The sequence below is a fragment of the Hyperoodon ampullatus genome (genome assembly GCF_949752795.1).
Source record: "Hyperoodon ampullatus genome assembly, chromosome: 1".
Taxonomy (NCBI): Eukaryota; Metazoa; Chordata; class Mammalia; order Artiodactyla; family Ziphiidae; genus Hyperoodon; species Hyperoodon ampullatus.
In genome coordinates, this window is record NC_136914.1 from 229681813 (window position 1) to 229694682 (window position 12870).

The window sequence follows — 12870 nt, forward strand, 5'->3', positions numbered from 1 at the left end:
TCCAGAGACTCTAATCCTGAGTGATGGAAAACAAGTTCCCCACATACAAATATCACAGTCACCTACATAAACGTCAAATACCGGCCAGAGGCAGGGTGTCTCCAAACACGAAAGCAGAACAGTAAGTGTGAGCTGGTGTGGAACTCGCCAGCATGCATACATTTTACACCAGGAGGCACTCACAGTGACCACAGTCATGGGCACGGGGCCTGGGCTGCGGGATCCCAGGCAGCCTGAGCCCTGACTTGGTGCTTCCAGGCTGTAGGGCCCTGGACAAGGAGCCTGTCCTCTGTAAGCTTCCTCTGAAAAGGGGTGAGTACTAGATCCTGCCCACGAAGCTGTTGCGGAGATTAAATACAGCACCTAAGGGCCTGCACTGTTGTTATCAGAAAAGCAGAAACAAACATTGCTATTGCTACACGTGGCCAACCACCTGGAAACACCCGCTGTTACCTGAGAAATGGAAAACTGGAACTGAATCACTGCCAGCATCCTCAACCATCACCTTCTAATTAGTTACAGAGCGCTGAATGGGGCACTGCGAACTACAAGCCAAACAGAAAAGACAGCACGGAGCTCTCCCACTGATGGCCTCTTCCATCCAAGGGCAACTACTTTTACCCACATTCTACGAGGTTTCCAAGGACCGCGGGGTGTTCTCTAACAGCTGGACTGAGGACCACTTTGGCCACCTAGACGGCATGGACACTGCATTTGCCATCTCTCCACCAGTCACAAGTGGGTGGACAGGGCTCTTCAGAAGAAAGATCATTTAAGTAAATGTTTATTTAGAAACTATCTTCGTGAACCTTGACATTTGTGGTAGAAACAAGAGGGCAGACATTCCACATCACAAGTATTAATTCTACAAGGAGCCTGCTGTTCCACGTGGATTTAGGGAACAATTCCTGCAAGATCTGTGGCTCTCACCTGCAGGTAGCACCTCCCCTGAGGGGACCTGGAAATGCGTGCAGGACCTTTGGTTGTCACCTCACTGTAATGGTGCTCCTGATACTTCCCGGGGCGAGAGGCCAGGGGAGCAAAACACCAACACAATCCTCCCACCAAAACTGCCAAGAGCGTCCGCACCCAAGACAACTCTGAGGAACATTTAACTACAACAGTTCGGCTGATCTTTTTAATGCTCCCGAGGGCTTCACCCTACTGGTCGCCACCAACGGACCCACAGACCCCGGTGACTGAGTGTGAGCTGCCGTGGGGCCGCGGGACCGGCACAACAAATCGCGAATTTCCCAAAGACCACTCGGGCTCCAGTCTGCGGACTGGTCTGGAGACAAGGATGGTCCAGAGGCCGCGGCAGCCCTTCAGGTGGGAGACAAGGCAGGGGGCGGGGGGGAGGCCGAGGGTGATGGCAAAGAGGTCGGGAGGGAGGAGGGAGGGAGGGAACCTCTACAGCCGGTAGCCTGCGCTGCTCGGGGCCGGGAAAGGGACCCGAACCATTGGCGGGACGCGCGAGACCAGCTCCGCATAGAAGCCGCCCCCAGGCTCAGGCCCCTCCGCTCCGGGACTCACCGCAGGGGCGCGCCCGGCCCAAGCCCGCCAAGCCCGCCAAGCCCGCCAAGCCCGCCAAGCCCGCAGGGCAGCCCCGCCGGCGGCGGAAGTGGCTCTACGTCACGTCCGGCCCCGCCCCGGCCGGCTCGCGGACGGTGGCCGACAGGCCGTGGCGCCGCTGGCGCTCAGGGCGATGCAGCTGTCACCCGCGCTGCACGCACGCCTGGCGGGGGCACCCGGGTCGGCCGAGCCTCTACCCGTGGAGCGGGACCCCGCGGCCGGGGCCGCGCCCTTCCGCTTCGCGCCGCGCCTGGTGCGCTTCCCACGGGAACACGACTTCTTCGAGGTGCGTGAGCGGAGGAAGGAGAGAGCGGTTGTGGGTGGGGGCGGAACCGGCACCCTGGGGGCAGGGCTTGGATGGGGCGGGGGAAACGCCCGGGGCGGGGCCTGGGTGGGCCGGGCCTGGGTGGGGCGGGGGCAGACTCCCGGTGGGTGGGGCCGGGGTCCTAGGGTCGGGGCCCGGGGTGGAGCCAGGTCAGAACCCAGGACGCTGTCTCCCGCAGGACGGGGATGTGCAGCGGCACCTCTACCTCCAGGATGTGCTCACGCAGGTGGGCGGGGCGCCCGAGAGGCCCAGGTGAGTGCTGTGGCCCAGCAAGGGGCCCTTCTTGCCCTCTCCGGGCCCCTCACTCTGCCTGCCCCGCCCCTGGTGCCCGCACCACGGAAGCCTGCGAAGCCTGCGTGTGTGGCCTCACCACCGTCTAGCTTGTCTGTAAAAGTGTAATTGTTGTGAAAGTAGGATTTGGGCTTGCAAGAGAAAATCCGAAGCTTTATCAGTCCACTTAAAGGGGAGTGGTGACAGGGAGCCTGACGTTCTGTCCACCGTGGAATGGCATCCCCACCAGGCGTTCCTCTGCCAGGGTGCCTGAGTTCACCTGTCAGGTGGCCGGCTGCTGCCAGGTGTTCGACGCCCTGGAGGATTATGAGCACCACTACCACACTCTGCACAGAAACGTCTGCTCCTTTTGCAAGCGGGCCTTCCCTTCTGGACACCTGCTGGACACCCACATCCTGGAGTGGCATGACGCCCTCTTCCAGATTCTGGCCGAGCGGCAGGACATGGTGGGTGACGGCTCGCCCGCTGAGGCCAAGGGCAGTCATCACGGGGGCTCATCCCTGAGCTGTGTGCCTCGTGGTGCCAGAGCCTGGGGTCAGAGCGCGGTGAGCCGGGCAGCCCTGGGGTCAGGGCGCGGTGAGCCGGGCAGCCCTGGGGTCAGGGCGCGGTGAGCCGGGCAGCCCTGGGGTCAGGGCGCGGTGAGATGGGCAGCCCTGGGGTCAGGGTGGGGTGATGCTCTTTCCATTTCAGTATCAGTGCCTGGTGGAGGGCTGCACGGAGAAGTTCAGAACAAGCAGAGACCGGAAGGAGCACCTGGTGATGCGTCATCTCTACCCTGCGGACTTCCGCTTCGATAAACCAAGGAAGAGCAGAGGGTGCGTGGCGGTGCGCTGCGAAGCCACCTCCCAAGCCTAGAAAGCCTTTGTGCTCATAGACTTTGAGGGCGCAGATGCCCGCGTTCAGCATCCTTGCCGCTAACGTTACATTTAGCTGCAGGTTACAGAAGCCCTGACAAGTCGGGAGTCGTTAACCGAGAGGGGTTAAGCAGATGGGGTGATTCTGTGTGTGGCCCCCCCAGCTGCAGGGAGGACGGGAAGGGGAGAGCCTGCCTTCCCTGGGCCTGTGCTGGGAGTGGCTGGGGTACCATCTTGGGGTCTGCCGGGCGTGCAGGAACACCACCACGTCCCTCTGCATTCACGCTTCACCTCCACCCCGCTCATCACCTCCCTTCCATCCTCGTGTGGGCCTTGGGGAATTTGTCCCAGGCCGTGAGCCCCTCACCTCACGTGGGGCCGTCTGGTTTTTCCCTTGTCCCGTCAGTATATGTTTACAAACTTGACAACACAGCCACGTGTTACATGTTACTGTTCAGAACGCACTTTGGGAAGTACCTCTAGGAGTAGCCTGTAAGTGCGGGTTACATTACCTTGCCTTTTCATTAACTGATTTCCTCAGGTGAAGCTTCATCACTATCTAAAAGTTGCATTGATTGAAGTCGTTTCAGACTAAATTGTTGTCCCCAGACAGAACTTTGCTGTTCACAGTAGAATAATCTGGAGAACCGACTTCAATATGGGAGATTTTTATAAGGCTTTGAGTATAAGGTAACTCCTTCCTTTCCAAGGAATCATTTGAAGGAGAAGAACCCTACGATGCTGGATTGAGACACTGGTGTTAAGGAGGAGACGCTCAGTATTGTATGGTTGCTTTTAGTAAATTTCTCAGTAATTGTAATGGAGAGGCGTTTGGCACCGTTGGTAGTCATTTACCGTGTGACAGCATAAAAATACTATTTTTAAAAGACAGAGTGTGACTATCATACTTAAATTCATAGAACATGGCTTACGTCATATGAACATTCACTTCTCCACATTCTGGTAGCCTGAAAATTACTCTCTGATAAAACAGTCATAAAATAGCTTTGCGAATTCAGTCCTGGGGGAAGCTGGGGCTGCAGGCACTGACACCTGGGAGCGCCCTCACCACCTGTCTTCCCCAGCCCAGTCATGCCTGGTGCTGCTGAGCAGGTGTTGGCAGAAGCCCTGGGGGATGACGGGGTGCCGTCGGAAGGCGACGCCATGGAAGTCTGCTCTGAACACGTGGAGCCCCCACCAGAACCCGCGGGAGAGAGGCGGGCCTACAGCCACAGGTCAGTACCTGGGCACCTTTCTGAAGCAGGTTCTGAATCTGTGCTTCTCCTGGAGAATTCCGGGTTTGACCCTGGGCCGGCCCAGTTCCCTCTGAGAGGAACTGCCCCTGGGTTGGAGCGTTGGCTTCAGAGGGAGGTGGAAGCCAACCATCCTGCTGCCCTCGGACGACCTGGAGCCCCAGCAGCACAGGACTGCAAAGCACCGCCCCCTTTGACTGTGGCCTAAGCTGGGATGGAGAGACCCAGGGTGTAATTGCTCGAGTTACAACCTACGAGTCTGTGTTTCTAGTATTAACTGTGCTTTTATCGGGGATAAAGTTGATTTCAAATCTAATTTGGGGGTAAATGTTGGAGAAATGGAAAAAATCGCCAATAAATTCAAACCGACAGGGAGATGAACTCGTGTCCTTCAGCTGCCCTCACGCAGTTGCCCAGAATTTGGCCTGAGAGTGAGTCCCAGGTGCCACCTGGAGGGCGGGTCACAGGGAGCCTGAGCTGGAGCCCGGACACATTCTCCTGGGTGGGTGGTCGGCGGTAGGTGGTCAGTGGCGGGGAGCGTCTCCCACCAGAAGCAGGTTTGGAGCAGCTGGCCTGCTGCAGCCGGGAAGGGGAGAGTCTGGGTGAGAGCTAGCGGACACCCTGCATGGTTCGCGGGGGAAGAGGGAGTGTCCAGAGCAAGAATCAGACCCCCGCGAGCCCACGAGACTGCCAGCATGAGTTGGGTTGTTTGTGAGCAAAAGCGTAGCAGTTTAGCGTGAAGGTGTCTTTCATTTCAGGATACCATCTACCATCTGTTTTGGTCAAGGTGCCTCACGAGGATTTAAAAGCGCCAAGAAGAGAAATAAGCACCAGTAATGGCGGTTCCTCTGCGGCCCTGCGGCGGTGTTGCCGGGCTTTTCCTCCCCCCCGCCCCGCGGGGGCCCCAGGACCCTGGCCCGTGCCGCCCTCCATGTCGCGGGCCTGTGACCGACTGAACGAGGCCAGTGGCTATGTGGGAAGCTGTGGGGGAACCGTGGATTCCGGGAAGGGCCCCCTCGTGCAGTGACTGGGGTGTGGGGAGCAGCCCCCGCCCCCCAATGTCCTTGTGAAGCACGTGGAGTAAACGGTTATCATTGATGGTCTCTGGTCGGCGTTCTGTGTTGGGGGCGGGAGATCAGCAGTAGTTACTGGCGAGGACTCTGTGTTCAGCGGCCGCTTCTCAGAGGGGGTGACTGGCTTGCGCAGCTCATCAGGGCTTCAAGGCAGATGCCCGTGGTCCTCGCGCCCGCACTTGGCAAGGTGAGCAGAAGCCTCGGGTGGGGCTGGGGAGCCGGGAGGGACCCGGGCCGGGGCGGGCGGAGCGCAGACCTAGGCGGGCAGCTGGCTTGGCTCTGATTTGATGACATCAGGGCCCCCAGGCTGGACCTGGGGAGTGGGGACCCACCAGCCAGCTGTCCCCTTGTGGTGCCCGGCTCTGCCGTGCCCTCCCGAAGCCCCACTCGGCCCATCTCACCCGGCCTGCTCCCACTCTGGGCTCCAGTCTGGTGGTGGCAGCGGGTGCTGGCCTGCAACCGCCCCCGCCGAGCCCTGTGCACAGCTCTGCAGACACGGGTCGGGGCGGGTGGTTGTCAGTTTGAAGTTGTTCTTTGGAAGATTACTTGTCTCCTTGTTGTCTGTTGTGGTTCCACTAAGATGTCAGGGGAAGGTACTCATTGCCTTACCTGCTCATCGTTGAATGTTTTGAATCTGGGTTTTATCTCTTCAAATATTGTCTTTACTCCAATCTCTGTTCCTTCTCCTGCTAAAACCCCAACCAAATGTACGTCAGACACCCTCCCTCTGTCTTCTAACAGCCCTTCCATATTTCCCGTTCCTTATCTGTCTTTGCTACATTCTGGATAATTTCTTAATATCCACTTTTCAGTTCACTAATTTTCCGATCAGCTGTATCAAATGTGCTGTTGAACTCATTCAGTGTTTAATTTCCATAGTTACGATTTTCAATTCTTCAAGTTCTATGTTGTTTTTCTAATTTGCTGGACTTTATAGCTTTTTTTTAAATCACATTTTCAACTCATTCTTTTCTTTTTTAACATGTTAACCTTATTGTACATTCTCTGATTGATAATATCAATGTTTGAAGACTCTGTGGGTCTGATTCTTCTGTCCATTTTTTCTGTTGACTCACTCATGGTGCCTTGTTTCCTGGTGAATTCTGTGATTTTTGGCTGTGAGTTTGTATTTCTTGGAACTTTACCTCTGGAGTTTCTCTGACATGTCTGGGTTCTTCCTGAAAAAAACAGTATCTGCTTCTGCCATGTGACTGGGGAGCTATGATCTAGGACCACTTTAACTTTAAAATAAATTATTAGAAGAAAAAAAGGGATTTCCCTGGTGGTCCAGTGGTAAAGAATCCGCCTTCCAATGCAGGGGACGTGGGTTCAATCCCTGGTCGGGGAACTAAGATCCCACATACCGTGGGGCAACTAAGCCCACATGCCACAAATACTGAGCTTGTGCGCCACAAACTACGGAGCCCACACGCCCTGGAGCCCATGCACCTTAACTAGAGAGGAAAAAAAAAAAACCCACACCACAACTAGAGAAAAGCCTGCGCATCACAACGAAGAGCCTGCACCTCAACGAAAAGATCCCGCGTGCCTCAATGAAGATCCCTCATGCCGCAACTAAGACCCGATACAGCCAAAAAAAATAAAATAAAAAAGAAAATAAAATTTAAAATAAAAGGTCTTCCCTGGCGGCACAGTGGTTAAGAATCCGCCTGCCAGGGCTTCCCTGGTGGCGCAGTGGTTGAGAGTCTGCCTGCTGATGCATGGGACATGGGTTCGTGCCCCGGTCCGGGAAGATCCCACATGCCGCGGAGAGACTAGGCCCGTGAGCCATGGCCGCTGAGCCTGCGCGTCCGGAGCCTGTGCTCTGCAATGGGAGAGGCCACAACAGTGAGAGGCCCACATACCGCAAAAAAAAAAAAGAATCCGCCTGCCAATGCAGGGGACACAGGTTCGAGCCCTGGCCTGGGAAGATCCCACATGCCACAGTGCAACTAAGCCCACGCGCCGCAACTACTGAGCCTGAGCTCTAGAGCCCGGGAGCCACAGCTACTGAGCCCACGTGCCACAGCTACTGAAGCCCATACGCCTAGAGCCCATGCTCCGCAGCAAGAGAAGCCACCACAATGAGAAGCCCGCGCACCGCAACACACAGTAGCCCCCGCTTGCTGCAACTAGAGAAAGCCCACGTGCAGCAATGAAGACCAACGCAGCCAAAAATAATAAAATAAATTTATAAAATAAATAAATAAAAATTATTAGGTATGAGTTTTCACCCCCAATTCACTTTTCTGCAAATGCCTTTTCTGTGTTGTCTTTACACAACCTTAGCCAAAATAGAACATCTGGGTAACAGAAACAGACCCCTCATTTCACTTATAGCAAGACAAATAGAAATAAAAATACACAGACCCTTTCTTACACATCCAGTTGACAAAACCCAAAGGTTTGATGGCACACCCTGTGCAGGGGGTGGGGGGACACACATCTCATACTCTCACACGTTGTCAGTGGGATGCTGAATGCTGCAGCCACCTACGAAGTGGAGTTTACCAATGCCTAACAAAATCACTTCTGCACTTACCCTTTGACCTAGCAGTCCTACTTCTGGGGATATATCCTGAACTCACATTGGCAAAAATTCAAAATATCTACCCTAAAGGTATTTCACTATTCAGTGAAATTTTTAATAGCCAATTACTGAGAACAACTCAAATGTCCCAAGTACCAAATGATCTGAGTAGTGTTGAGAAGTGAAATTTTTTGGCTTGGGAAAAAGAAGTTACAGGTTTAGGATCATTGAAGTTAATAAAACCCCCATAGTCCTGAATTTGAATGAGAAGTATTGCTATAAACCCATAATGTATATACCATATTTATTAAATCAATAACTTTACTGAAAGCCTGGACTAGTTTTTTGAAATCAAGGAAGTTATTGAGGAATGCCAAGCTGGGAGTCAGGAGCCACCTTAAAAAGGTCCTGCTGGCCAAGAACAGGCCAGCTTGAGTGGCGCTGAGATCAATAACTACAATTGAATGAAGCACATGAAATATACTTAAATCCATGAGTTCATAATCATTCTTTAAAAACAAAACCTCATTGACTACCTTTGGGAGGATATCAGGAATTGACATCTTTTGAAAACTGGTAAATCAAGGGAAAGTCAAGGACTTCTCCTACCTTTTCTGAAAGAACTACACCTCTGGGTAACGAGGTTGATGTCAGCGTCTGCGGACATAACAAAAAGGGTGAACCAGACACTGGCTGTTTCCTGATAGACGTTCACCACACAACCTATTGCATAGTCTTGCCAAAACATCAAGGCAGAGCCTGAGGTAAGGGGTTGCATGGAGGTGGTTTATTTTGAGAGATGATCCTGAGGGACAGGAGTGGGGGGCTGGGAGGGTGAAACAAGGGAAGAGGGAAAGCCCACCCTAGGGGGGCATTATTGGAGTGGTCCCCGCTGTGGGCAGTTGAGGCTCCGTCCCACTGGAGACCCGAGAGCAGAGGATTCGTCCACCGGCGTCCCCATGGCCATGAACTCCCTCACGCTTCCAGGTCTGCGGTGTGAAGGGTCAGTGTGGTCAGAGAAGCCGCAGGGCGGGGAGCCTCAGAGCGGCTGGTGGGAGATGCTGTCGGCAGGCCCAGGCATCTTGGGAGGAGTTGTTGCTCATTTCTCAGGTGGCCTGAGAGATGTGAGGCGGGCACAGAGGCACCGGGGCCCTGGTCAAGCTTCCAGACACAGAACACGTGAGCCACAACCAGGACGCAGGGAGCAAGACCCAGACACCAAATCCCTAAGACACACACCAGTCAACGGCAGTGTGTGGACCTTAGTGAGATCCAGGTTCAAATAAACAAACTGAAAAAACCAAACCAAGACTACCTGCAGGTTAACTTACATGAAGGCAGTGTGAGGCGCTCCACAACCCATTCCCAATGAAACTGGTGAAAACTATAACAACAAAAACAGAAACAACAATACCTACAACCTCTGGGAATGGTCCTACAGGCAAACAGCAAATAGAGAAGCATCTATCCAAGAAAATCTATGAAAATTTGGTAAGAAAGGAGAGTGGCGTATCTGACCCAAGACCACTCCCTCCTCCCCACTCAGCTCGGGGATGCAGGGACCGTGCGCCGGAAGCTACAGTTGAGAACACAAGACTTCCTGTCCCCTGGCTCCGTGTGGAAGGGCTTCCTTCCCTGAGCAGCAGGTCTAGGTGTTTCTATTTGCCCAGTGCCTGCTGCTGAGGCTAAGTGCGGGTGAGGCTGGTTGAGAGCAGGGGCTCCCTCCTGCCCAGCCCAGCTCTTGGAGCGGAGGCTCTACCTTGGCACCACTGAGGGTGCTGAGGCCCTGGTCACCTTCCCTGGCTGTGGGGCAGTGGTTCTCACCAGGAGAGGCGGCTGAGAGGACACCAGGCTGGTGCCCCTCCCGTGGAGCTCCTGGAGCAGGGGTGTCACACAGAGAGAAGTCTTCCCTTGTCCTCACCTCAGTTCCAGAGCCACGGCGCAGAGATTGGGGGGATGGGGGGTGTGTGGTGAGCAAGTCGGAAAAACAGATCACTCCCAATTTCTTCCCAAAGGAACTGACTCTGTTTGCAACAGACTGTGGAGAAGTTCAAGCCCAAGTTCTCAAGAACAGTGAGGTAGTGGTGGGCACTCAGGAGGAGGGTCAAGGTACAGGCTAAGTTGGAGGCTGGTTCACAGGAGGGAAACAAGTGATAAGAAAACCGGGGTGGGGAGGGGGAGAAAAGTCTTCAAAGTAGCCATTATAAGCATGTTATAAACATGTTCACAGGACTAAAGGAAACTATGATTAAAGAATGAAAAGAAGGGTTGATGACAATGTCTCATCTAATAGGGACTATGGATAAAGAGATAGAAAATATTTTTTTAAAGAGAACAAAATGGAAATTCTGGAGTTGAAAAGTACAAAAACTGAAAAATTCTAAAAACTCACTAAAAGGACCCAACAGTAGAGCTGAACTAGCAGAAGAAAGAATAATGAGTTTGAAGATAGACTGATTGAGATTATGTAAGCCAAAAAACATTGAGAAAAAATAATGAAGGAACATGAGGAGAGCCTCAGTGGAACTTGAGATACCACTAAGAACACCAACATGCATGTAATGGGAGTACCAGGGGGAGAAGACAGAAAGAAGAGCAAAAAAACTTGAAGAAATAATGGCTGAAAGCTTCCCAAATTTATTGAAAAACAAATAACCTATACATCCAGGAATCTCAATGAATTCCAAGTAGGACAAATGCAAAGGGAGTCCAGACACATCATAATAAAAGTAGCAGCTGACTTCTCATCAGACATAACAAACGCCAGAAAGAAGTGAGATAACATATTCAAAGTGCTCTTATGCTATTAAAAAACTGTCAAGGGGACTTCCCTGGCAGTTCCATGGTTAAGACTCCACACTTCCAATGCAGGGAGCATGGGTCATCCCTGGTTGGGGAACTAAGATCCCACGTGCCTTGAGGCACAGCCAAAAAGAAAAAAAAAAAAAAATTGTCAAGAATCCTACATCCAGTAATCAGAATGAAAGTGGAGGCATCACCACATACCATACAGATATAAAAAAGACTATGGAGGGAGACGCAAGAGGGAAGAGATATGGGAACATATGTATATGTATAACTGATTCACTTTGTTATAAAGAAGAAACTAACACACCATTGTAAAGCAATTATACTCCAATAAAGATGTAAAAAAAAAAGACTATGAAGGAATATTATGAAACAATTGTATCCCAACAAATTAGATAACTTAGATGAAATGGGCACATTTCTAGAAAGACACAGAGTCATAAAACTGACTCGAGAAGAAACAGACAATCTGAATAGACCTATAACAGCTGAAAAGATTAAATTAGTTAAAAACACACACACACACACACAAAACTACCCCTAAAGAAAAGTTCAGGACCAGATAGTTTCACCAATTCTACCAAATAGTTAAAGAAGAATTAATACAAAATTTTCAAAAACTTCCTAAAAACAGAAGAGGAGGGAACACTTTCCAACTCCTTTTATAGTCCAGTATTAGTGTGTTACCAGAACCAAAGACATCACAAGGAAGGCATCGTCCAATATCTCTTGTGACTATGATGCAAAAATCCTCAACAAACTTTAGCAAACCAAATCCAGCAACATATAAAAAGAATTATACACCATGGGACTTCCCTGGTGGTGCAGTGGTTAAGACTCCATGCTCCCAATGCAGGGGGCCCAGGTTCGATCCCTGGTCAGGGAACTAGATCCCACATGCCGCAACTAAGAGTTCACATGCCACAACTAAGGAGCCCACTTGCCGAAACTAAGGAGCCTGTGAGCCGCAACTAAGAGGAGCCCACCTGCTGCAACTAAGACCCGGTGCAACCAAATAAATAAATAAATATTTTTTTAAAAAAAGGGATTATACACCATGACTAAGTGGGATTTATCCCAGGAATGCTAGGTTGGTTTTTAACATCAGAAAAACATTTAGTGTAATGTATCATATCAATAGAATAAAAAACAAAAACCACACGATCATCTCAACTGATGCAGAAAAGTCATTTGACAAAATCCAACAAAGGACAGAAGGGAACTTCTTTAATCTGATAATGGCATCTATGGTAACCCCACAGCTCACATCATACTCAATGGTGAAAGACTGGATGCTTTCAGAAACAAGGCAAGGATACCTGTCTGGCCACTTCTATCCAACATTGTACTGGAGGCTCTGGCCAGAGTAATTAGGCAAAAAAGAAAAAAGAATGAAAGAAAGGAAAGAAAGAAAGGAAGAGCATCCAGATTGTAAAGGAAGAAGTAAACTATTTCTATTCACAGATGACATGATATTGTATGTAGAAAATGCTAAGGAGCTCACTGAAAAATGATAAGAACTGATAAAAGAACTCAGCAAGTTTGCAGGATAAAAGATCAATGTACAAAATCAATTATCTTTCTATACCCTTGCAATGAACAATCCAAAAATGGACTTAAGAAAACAATTCCAATTGCAATAGTATCAAAAAGAACAAAATGCTTAGGAATAAATTTACCGAAAAAATGCAAAACTTATACCCTGAAAGCTATAGAACATTGTTCAAAGAAATTAAAGAGGATCTAAATAATTGGAAAAACATCTCACGCTCATGACTGGAAGACTTAACATTGTTAAAATGTCAATATTTCCTGAAACAGTCCCTTATCTACAGATTCGATGCAATCTCTATCAGAATCCCAGTGGACGTCCTTGTGGAAACTGACAACCTAATTCTTTTTTTTTTTTTTTTTTTTTTTGCGGTACACGGGCCTCTCACTGTTGTGGCCTCTCCCGTTGCGGAGCACAGGCTCCGGACGCGCAGGCTCGGCGGCCATGGCTCACGGGCCCAGTCGCTCCGCGGCATGTGGGATCTTCCCGGACCGGGGCACAAACCCGCGTCCGCTGCATCGGCAGGCGGACTCTCAACCACTGCGCCACCAAGGAAGCCCGACAACCTAATTCTAATATGGAACTGCAAGGAACCCAGAAGAGCCTAAACAT

General features: G+C 51.1%; 1 protein-coding gene across 7 annotated transcripts; it reads left to right on the plus strand.

Annotated features, from left to right (window-relative positions):
• Nucleotides 1-1705: 1705 nt before the first annotated feature.
• ZNF511 (zinc finger protein 511) lies at nucleotides 1706-5393 on the plus strand (the record flags this gene model as incomplete). 7 transcript variants are annotated; one of them, XM_079707977.1, is made up of 7 exons in its annotated part: nucleotides 1706-1858; nucleotides 2076-2149; nucleotides 2433-2733; nucleotides 2879-3003; nucleotides 4128-4277; nucleotides 4668-4726; nucleotides 5054-5393. In XM_079707977.1, 7 exons carry the CDS (start codon nucleotides 1706-1708, stop codon nucleotides 5320-5322), a joined length of 1131 nt encoding a protein of 376 aa, XP_079564103.1. In that variant the 3' UTR covers nucleotides 5323-5393. The 7 variants fall into 7 exon arrangements, 5 of the variants coding, with proteins under 5 accessions (XP_079564103.1, XP_079564104.1, XP_079564105.1 ...); XM_079707978.1 differs by having other exon boundaries at nucleotides 2433-2634; XR_013810981.1 differs by lacking the exon at nucleotides 4668-4726 and having other exon boundaries at nucleotides 4133-4277; nucleotides 5054-5192.
• Nucleotides 5394-12870: the final 7477 nt, after the last annotated feature.